This window comes from Poecilia formosa, unplaced genomic scaffold (assembly GCF_000485575.1).
Source record: "Poecilia formosa unplaced genomic scaffold, Poecilia_formosa-5.1.2 Scaffold59, whole genome shotgun sequence".
Taxonomy (NCBI): domain Eukaryota; kingdom Metazoa; phylum Chordata; class Actinopteri; order Cyprinodontiformes; family Poeciliidae; genus Poecilia; species Poecilia formosa.
The window spans coordinates 904,840-914,820 of record NW_006799998.1 but is presented as its reverse complement, the minus strand read 5'-3'; the positions used below and the strand labels follow the sequence as shown (position 1 = coordinate 914,820).

The 9,981-nt window shown below is 34.1% G+C and overlaps 1 protein-coding gene across 1 annotated transcript in view; it reads right to left on the bottom strand.

Annotated features, from left to right (window-relative positions):
* The window catches only part of LOC103139307 (B-cell receptor CD22-like), a 47,934-nt gene that overhangs the window by 6,575 nt on the left and 31,378 nt on the right, over window positions 1-9,981 (bottom strand). The window contains exons 9-13 of the mRNA XM_016672331.1: window positions 9,396-9,513; window positions 7,161-7,490; window positions 6,730-7,041; window positions 5,607-5,870; window positions 3,195-3,500 (exon numbers count right to left, since the gene is read on the bottom strand). Of these exons, the coding sequence (XP_016527817.1) occupies window positions 3,195-3,500; window positions 5,607-5,870; window positions 6,730-7,041; window positions 7,161-7,490; window positions 9,396-9,513 (1,330 nt within the window). The remainder of the gene's footprint in view (window positions 1-3,194; window positions 3,501-5,606; window positions 5,871-6,729; window positions 7,042-7,160; window positions 7,491-9,395; window positions 9,514-9,981) is intronic.

Genomic DNA, 9,981 nt, shown 5'->3' with positions numbered 1-9,981 from the left:
GCGATAATAACTCAATAGTCCATGGAAAAACCTTATAAGCTTGTATTAAAGCAGAAAGTACGGCTTCCACCGTAAAAAAGGCTTACAGTATCAATTATGCCGCATGAACTGATCAGTAGATTATTGCGAGGGAACGCAAAAGAAAAAAAAATTCCCCATGTCTCCTGGGGGGCTCAAAAAAAATTCCCCATGCCCCCTGGGGGGCTCCGTAAAATTACACTCAATGATCCCAGCGGATAACATTGACACTAGATGGCAGTGTGCACATATTCTACTGAAAATGAGTATGTTGCTACCTCAAGTAACCAAATAAGACTTAACTCCCACAACATTTAATGTGAATGGCAGGACCTTAAATAAGGCTGGCAAATGATGTTGGATGAAAGCAATATATTAAATGAGAAAATATTTTATTCATAGTATTAATTCACTTAGTTTTAAGTTTAGCTAATTAACTGTCTGGTTAGAGTTTAAGTTTGAGTTATTCAAATCCAAACTACTTTACCCACCAAAACAAACTCATGGTCACAGGTTGAGTAGGACCAAAAAATGGCCCTGGCATTTTTAGCCATGGCAGCCACCATGATTATTTATATATGTGAAGGTATATGTCGACATACTGGATGGTGTATGCATATTTGTTTCAAAAATTTAAAGAACCCACAGCAGCCCACAAGGAAGAGATTAAGCATTCATAAAACAAAAAACAAAAAAAAAACTGGCATGTTCTTTCACTACACAGAGACTTTCATCTTGTGAGAAATTACTACAGTGTATTGCATGGATTAAATATAAACCAGATAATCAAGTCGATGTAAAGAAACACTGCTAGAGACGTCTTGTCAGTGTGCTATAAAATAAACTGTTTATGCCAAGAGTACAACCATATATTTATGTAAAAAATAAGCTCCACCTCAAAGACCTTAAAGTATGAAAAACAGAGAGAATTTCTTCTCTTCTCCTCACACCAATGATACACCATCTGTTTCTGCACAGCAGTGTTTCACTAGTGTTAATAGTTTTAACACCTGCAACCTTTAACTTTATGGCAAAATAACACTAAGTTTGACACCAAGTCTTACACACACACAGTTTGTGAACAAAACTGTAGCTTTGTACACAAATCACACCGAACTCCATAGGCTACAACTATTATTCATGATTTAAAACAAGCACATATTCAGGAACCACTGATACTGAAGCAAGCTTTTGATTTTAACTTTCTCCAGTGAGCATTTGAGATAACAAGTAGCATTTATAAAGGAATGTGTGCCCATTTCATACACAAGCCAAATCAAAGTGTGTTAGAGAATAAAGACACTTGGGCTCAGTTAAAAATAAAAATAATAAAAGAAAGACACTAAACAAAGATACTATATTAAATTGTATTGCACTACATCAAGATTATATGACAGAAGAGTTGCTAAAATGCAAATTCGTAAAACATGGATAGCTCAAATAAACACTTTAAAACAATCACAAACCAAACGGAGACCATGCAATAGTGATATTAATACTGTAAAGTACTTGGTTTTAAAGCATGTGATTGAAGTGAATTTAATGAAGTGTCAAACTATAACTAGATAAAGTTTGACTCTTCAATTGCAACTTTAATAAATGTTTATAAATATGCAGCACAAAGCACTGAGATACAGCACCCTCCACTACGACTGGCATCACAATGAGGAGGGGAAGAAACATCTTAGAGAAACTTGGTACTATCACCATTGCTTTTTGACAGCTCATATAAAGCCAGAAGACTGCAGCTGTGGCGTTAGCAAATACAGATGGTTCTAAAATATTCTGTCAATTTCAAATTAAGTGAATATATCATATATTGACAAGTTGCATCAGCTAGCTAGAGTTAAATGAGGCCTAAACATTACAATGTGAGCACAGAACAATTTGTTCTTTTCTGCAAGAACAAAATGACATCATTTCTTAGCTTTGGGAATTCTTGCAGCTTGTTCTCGACATCATGATGTTATTATTGTGTGAGTGGTGAGAAAATTGGATTAGTTATGGTTTCTATACTGACAAAAGCTGGAAATGGAGATGATTGTCATGACTTTCCAAGAGAAATGTTTTGGCCAAAAAGATCCTTGTTTCTACCTTGAGTAAAACAAATTCATAACAATATAACATATTGTTCTTAATTCAGTGTCAGCCAGTAGGAATATTTTTTTCAAAACCTTCTTGACCATGTACTAGGACTTTAGTTTTTCATCTTATCTTTAGAACCAACCCTGCCACAGAGTGATAATTTATTCTGTGTTGCACATTTGTTCCTGAATTTAAGCTGAGCATATTCACTTCCTTACATATCTAGGCTTAACTTCTGCATACAAACTTCCCATTTCCAGTGCAGAGCTCACAAAAAGCATGTCTCCCCTTTCAAATTTCTCCTCCTCCACAAAGGAGTCGCCAGTGAGATTCATGATCGCATCATTCTCCGTCTTCTTTGTTTTGCTCTTTCTTGACCAATTCACACTGGCATAAACCAGATCTTCGCTTTTCTTTCTTGAACTTTCACTGATTTCATTGTCAGTTCCATTTGAAGGTTGGCCAATTCCTGCTTGACTAAGTTCAGCAGAGTTTGCATAAATTGCATCTTCAGTCGGATTTGGTACCTAAGAATGAAGGAAAAACTTCAGGAATAAAAGCCTTTCAGAAATAATAATGAAGAACAACATGACAATAGTATCGGTGGTTAACAAACCTGATTTTCCTCAGTCATTGGACATGCATTTGTGTCAATATCAACTCCAATCCCTCTAGGTTTGGGGTGTGTCTTTTGAAACCTGAAACATATGCTTGGCATTTAATATTCGTTTATCTTTCAATGGTCGACTAAATGAGGCTTCAGAAAATGCAAGACCTTCTTCTATGGACAAAATAACATGCTACTTTCTTTGCTACTATATGTAAACAAAGGAGAATTTTGAATACAATCCAAAATTACAAAATGAAAAACTAAAGACAACAATTTGTCTGCAAAATATTCACCTCATTGAACCTACCAGATAAAAACCAGGAGTGCAAATACCACCAGTAAAAAAACACCAACTGTGGCAATGAAACCAGACAGTGGGATTTGACCTACAAGAAAACAATATTATCAAAATTACTCTGCTGCAGCTGCAGCATGAATTTGATTCACAAATTTAACCAATTAAAGAGAGAAAAAGTCAGACCTTGGTTTTCTCTTGAGCTCTCAAGGAAACTGACAAAAAACTGTTTACTGGCTGATCCCAAGGAGTTGGAGCTGAAGCACAGCAAGGTGGACAGATCTCTGTACTGTGGTTCATTCACAGTGATGATGCTCCTCAAATGTGAGCCATTTAGAAGCTCATTTGTAACCATCTGGCTAGATGGACTAACAGGTTGTCCATTCAAGAACCAATGAGTCACTGGAGTCGGTTTTCCCTCCATTTCACAGGAGCAATTGAGCTGATTTGCAGTTTTGGTGCAGTTTGATGAGAGCAGGATCGGTGGAGGGACTGGAATGAAAGCAAAGAATGTAATCAGTAATAAATGCAAAATAAATTTATATACATATATGTATATATATAAACTGAATGAAAATCAACACTTATTTTAAAATCTTGCTAGGATACTTTGTGAAGCTTTTTAGTCATGATTAGTTGTTTTATTTTGGTAGATTTAATGACTTCAGCAGAGAAAATGAAAAAAAAAAAACTCGATGATGAAAGACAGTTGTGTGCCAACATTAGAAGACCGGAGTGTTTTGGGGTTATGTGGGCAGTAACATGTTTCATCATCAAGCAGCAAAAAGGAAGTGGAAAAGCTGACTAATCAGCACACAATTCTTCAAAGGAGAACTATTGGATAAAAATCTTTGTGGAACTAAACGTAACATAAAACTGACTCCCAAACTGGGTGTCTAATTTTAAACCAGGATCCTCTTCATTGTGCTCTAAATGTAACATGACGTCAGCCTCACACACTGTCTTTGGTCATGCACTAAAACCCAGGTAGACTGGGAAACTATTCTGGTTGAAATCATAAAACATTATCGAAACTAACAGTGATCTCGTTTCAGTGTCTCTTCTCCTTGGTCTATCAACTAAATATATTAAAAACAAAAAAGAGTAAGATGTGTAATATCCTAAACTTTTGTGGTTGGAAGAATATTTTATTTCCAATAAGTTCCCTAGTATTATTTTGGAATACATCCCACTTGACTTCCTAACATGCCTCGTCCACTTAAAACCTCTTTGCATGGAAACCCTTTTTGGACTACGCTCTTAGACTTGGACTATAAAATGATGAAAATATGTATGGCTCCTAATTTTAGTTTTTTTCTTCTTTAAACTGCACTGCTGAACTTTTGCTTTTTGTTGTTTCGTTCTTAAAAACAAAAATTAATAACATATTTTTGAGAAAAAAAAATAAAATAAAACAACAAAACAAAAAACCAAAAGCAAATTATTTCAAATTTTACAGAGATAACTCTGGACATTGTTGACTAATTATTATTTTATTTTCTTCTTGTATCCATGTAGTTTTAAACGACTTTTACAAACCTTTCAGCAGGAGCTGTCATACTTCAAGATTGAACTAACCAGACGTACATTTTATTTCTGTCTTAAGGTTTCAGGGATCTATGCAAGTCTGCATTATGTTTGACACTGTCTTATTGTTGTAAAATAATTTATATCTACTTTGTTTGAAAAATCTTCTGTGTTTTCATCTATCATATAAACTGAATGTGAGGCCACACATCTGAAAACTTTAAGTTTTACTGATAAAAACTTACTGTATATTCACTCTAAAAAGTGTTTTTGGCTGTAGTTCATCTTATGGACTTATTTACATTAATTTAACTTAATTCTTTTGCTTTTGCTATGACAACTTACTTTTTTGTGTTCATTTAACTCAAAACTTACAAATCTTTAACCTGAAGGAACTTTTCACTTTGACTTTACTTAAAACAATTGAGTTCAATGCCAGTTTTGTATCCTAAGTCTGNCCTCTATATCCTCTTTGCATGGAAACCCTTTTTGGACTACGCTCTTAGACTTGGACTATAACATGCTGAAAATATGTATGGCTCCTAATTTTAGTTTTTTTCTTCTCTAAACTGCACTGCTGAACTTTTGCTTTTTGTTGTTTTGTTCTTAAAAACAAAAAATAATAACATATTTTTGAAAAAAATAAAATAAAACAACAAAATAAAAAAACAAAAGCAAATTATTTCAAATTTTACAGAGATAACTCTGGACATTGTTGACTAATTATTATTTTATTTACTGCTTGTATCCATGTAGTTTTAAATGACTTTTACAAACCTTTCAGCAGGAGCTGTCATACTTTAAGACTGAACTAACCAGACGTACATTTTATTTCTGTCTTAAGGTTTCAGCGATCTATGCAAGTCTGCATTATGTGTGACACTGTCTTATTGTTGTAAGTTGGAAAATAATGTATATCTACTTTGTTTGAAAAATCTTCTGTGTTTTCATCTATCATATAAATTGAATGTGAGGCCACACATCTGAAAACTTTAAGTTTTACTGATAAAAACTTACTGTTTATTGTAAGCAATACAAAAATGCAAAAATGTTATTAAGACTTATACATACACAGAACATCTATATGCCTGAGGTTGGAACGTCCTTCTCCAATCTCATTTACAGCTTTGCAGAACAAATTCCTCATGTCTGATGATACTTTAATGTTCAAAATCTTTCCATTTCCAATGACAGTTTCCTGTCCTCCATCAGCTCCATACCAGGTGTAATTCTGCTCTGCTGGGTTGGCATCACTGTTGCATGTCAGAGTCACATTGCTGTTCTCTAGAACCGGACCAGAGGGACTGACTGAAACTGTGACATTCTTAGGGGAATCTAAAAGAGGAAACATTTTAAATTGTTAATATCGACACAAATAAAATGGAGTCATAAAGTTGACAGTTGAAGGACACCGACTACATTTTTGAAAGTTTTGCTACAACTTAGGGAAATATTTTGGTTACTGTAAGCATTACATTATATTAAATGTGTGATCTTTTTAAATGTTATACATACACAAAACTTCTGTGTCTGCGGTATGAATGTCCTTCTCCAATCTCATTGACATCTCTGCACAAAAATATCTTCTTCTCCCTTGATAACTTAATTTTTATAATCTTTCCAATATTAATGATTCAACTTTAATTTGTAATTTATTGTAATATTTTAGCCCAAATCCTTCTCAGGAACATTGGACCAGGTAAATCCCACCCTTTCAAAAGCTATTTGGTCAGTCAATTCATCTGGTATGTCATCGGTTGATCATTTTTTTTTTTTTTTTTTTATATGTTGTACATTTCCATATTTAGTCATAAATTTTAACTGTTTGTTTTTTGTGACTGATGAAAGTAAAACACCACAACATGTTTGTGTGTTAACACTTTCTTAGTACAAGTGCCATTTTAGTTTTCTCCACACTTCATTTTAAATACATATATCACTTTATCATGTAATTTAACAAGCATTAGATTAGATCTTAAGGTTTTAGAAACTAAATAAACGTTTTAAAATTTGTGTGGAAGAAAACAGCATAACATATTTTATACTGAAATAAAATGACTATATAGAAATATAGAGAAACCCTATGACAATAGGAAGAGTTATTTAGATAACTCAAATTGTTCCCTCCAAATAGAAATAAACAAATAACAAAAATAGGCTGAGTTGCCGTATAAAAGAAGTCAAAAGAACTTACATGAAATATCTGGCAATAAAGATTTGGTAAGAGGTGCATCAGAGCCTCCATCTTGTTTCTTGTACACAGCAGTGCAGGAAATTTTCTGCTCATGATGGAGGTGAGAAGCAGTGAAGTTCATAACTGAGGTCTTGAATTTAGTTTTGTCCTGTTTCTCCTGCAGTGTTTCCTGAATGTCCCCCAGTTTTGGGGTCCAAATCAGGGTTGGAGGATGAGGCAGACATGGAGCCGGAGCAGAGCAGGTCAGACTCACTGACTCTCCCTCCTTTATCTTCAGTGTGGACGGAGTCAGAGTTGGTGAGGGAAAATTATCTGGTTGGAAAGTTCAGATGCTGTTCATTATCAGTGTGTCAGTAAAATACAATAAATTTAAAGTTAGCTGCCTCAACATAATTTATCCATCAAAATTCTGCATGTGTATGTTAACCTACCTGTGACCTCAATTTTTACATAAGGTGGTTTAAAACTCCATATTAGAGGACTTTGACAGTCAATTCTGAAGTAATAATCCTTGGTGAGACCAGTCTGCATATTGCTGAAGGTTGTGGTGCAGTTTTTCTTTGTTAAGTCTCCTGTTTGTGGATTTCTGTCAGTTAGTTGTCGAACATTATTTCGGGAACGCCATATAGCTTCACAATTGTCATTTAAGTTCTGTTCATATTTATCCTGCACATCAAAGGAGCATGGGACGGTCACACATGATCCTGTCATAACTTTCACAGTCTGTGGCAAATTAACCTTGAAACTGTTACAGTTGGAGCCTGAAAAAGAAAACAGACATAGAAAGAAGAAAATGCTGCAGTAGTTTATTTCACTTTTAATTTGACTTCAAAAACAGCAAAAAGTTTATTGGGACTTTCCAAGACATCTTTCATTCAAGATGTTGTTACAGTCATGGGGTTCTTGTCTGAAGTAGATTTTGGTTTGTCTATGCTTTTTGTTTTGCAACATATTACCTAAAAGTTGATATTGTTCTTGAAAAGACTGTGTAAAGATGGGTCATGTATCTTAGTAAATTGTAATTCAAGTAAATTTATGATACTTTGAGTTCAAACAACAAGTGAATTTTGATTAAACAACACACTGAAAGATTTAATTGAGTAAATATGCAACTGTTTAATGATTTTGACGTTGAGGTCTTTATTCAAATTTCTTGCATAATAGATGTAAAGACATTTAGCTTCATATCTGTCATTTAAGATGGGTTCATATTTGTGCTCTACGCAGAGGAGAAAGTATCTTGAAAGATTTGCCAATACTATGACAAAAATCATCAGTGCAAACCAAAACAAATGAAAACATATCAATATTTTTACTGTATTACAGGCTCCCTGTATGGACAAAACAAAAAGTAAAAGCTCTACACAATGTGTGCAGTTTGTCTATAATTTGAAAAATAAAAAAATATTTTGATTGTTCAGGTTCTGGCATAAACTGTGGAAAGTTATTAGTTACATTTACTCATATTGCAGTAATTATAATTTGTCTACTTTGTACTTTTGCTTGTTTACAAAATCTGAATTTTTACTTAAATTTGTTTTAAATAAAGTACTTTTCTCAGTTGCATTCGAAATCATATCGATGAATAAGTAAAAGTAAAATATGAAAAAAACACTAGAAAAAAAAACAGCATTGGTCCTTCTGCTAAGTTTGTACTAAGATCTTATTGTGTTGCATCAAATGGAAGACAAAGGCAACAGCTTTATCATGTATTGTAAACTTCAATAATATTTAAAAACAACTGTAAATGTCAGTTTGGTGTGATTATAATTTATATTGACTAAAGCTGAAAACAGAAAATCAGGGTATTAGCTTAGAGTCAGTTGTTTAAACTATTAGATAGGAGGGACAGAGGAAATATTGGATGAATAGTTTTCCTTTTCCAAAGAACTGCCAGGTTTTGAGGACGAGGACAAACACAGAGAAGCTCCATGTAGTGAAGGATGCTGAGATGGGGGAGACGATCTGCTGTTCAGAACCATAAAGACAGCAGCTGACAGAAGATTATTGAAATGAATGTCCCATTATAGTGTTGTCTGTCTATAAATTTGCTCCTTCAATTAAAAAACATTTTGAAACCAACCTGTTCTCATTTCCCTTGTGACGAGCAGAACATTTTGCTCATCACAAAGTAGCTAAAGTAAAATTTTAATGAGGTTCTTGTTACTTTTATTCCTAGTAACTTTAATTGTATTTAAGTGCAAGTTTAATCAAATTCACTGTACATTTACTTGAGTAGCCTATGTTAATTTTGTACTCTTTCCAGCTTTGCTGGTATAAACACTGACAATCAATTTTATGTTATAGTGTCAGCAGTAACTTTTTCATCTTTGGCATTTCTGTATTTTCCTTTGAGCAAATTTGTTATTGTTCTCTGCACAGTTTGGATTTCTCTTGAATTAAAAATTTGCTGTACCACAGTGTTTTCCCAATTTATAAATGTTAAGTAACTTTGGCAAAAAATGACTATTTTTTTGGAAAGTGACATTTTCATTAAGGGCGTGAAATAGAACTCAACCATGACAAATTAGAATGAACTGAAGAATGATTTATAGTTTACTGGATTCAACCATAATTAGAAATTATTTCATAGACATTGAAACCTGGAATGGATTTGTTGTTTAAAACATTTAAGCCAAACTAAATGTTACCAGTAAGAATCTTACCTTGGAGTACAGAGCCAATTAGAAGAAAAATCAGAGGTCCAGCCATCTTTGTTAGTTGGATCCTTTTCCCAACAAACCTTTGGGTGGAAGTGTGGTTCACTTTGGGCTGACTGCTAGTCTATCACACAGAAACGGACATAAATGTCAAGTTACTATGCAAAGCCAGGGGCAATTTAGAAAAGCAAATTCACCTACAATACATGATTTTGACCTTTGGAAGGCAGCCAGAGTACCCAGAGTAAACTGCAAACTCCATTCAGAAAATCCTCAGCCAGGGATTCAAACTCTCTTCTTGCAGGAAAGTAACAGAGCTAACAACAGTACCACCAACATAAATCTGGAGTTTATCATTTGTACTGTTTTTTAATTATAAAATATATTTTGTATTATATAATATTCTTCCTAATTATGGAGTACTAGCTCATATCTAGTAGAGCAACTGGCAACCTGTCCAGGATGTCAAACGGCTTCTCCCCCTTTGACAGCTGGAGATCAGCACCAGCAACCCTCCTGACCCCAATGGGATGAGGGTGTAAGAAAATGGACGGATGGATGGATGGATGGATGGATGGATGGATGGATGGAT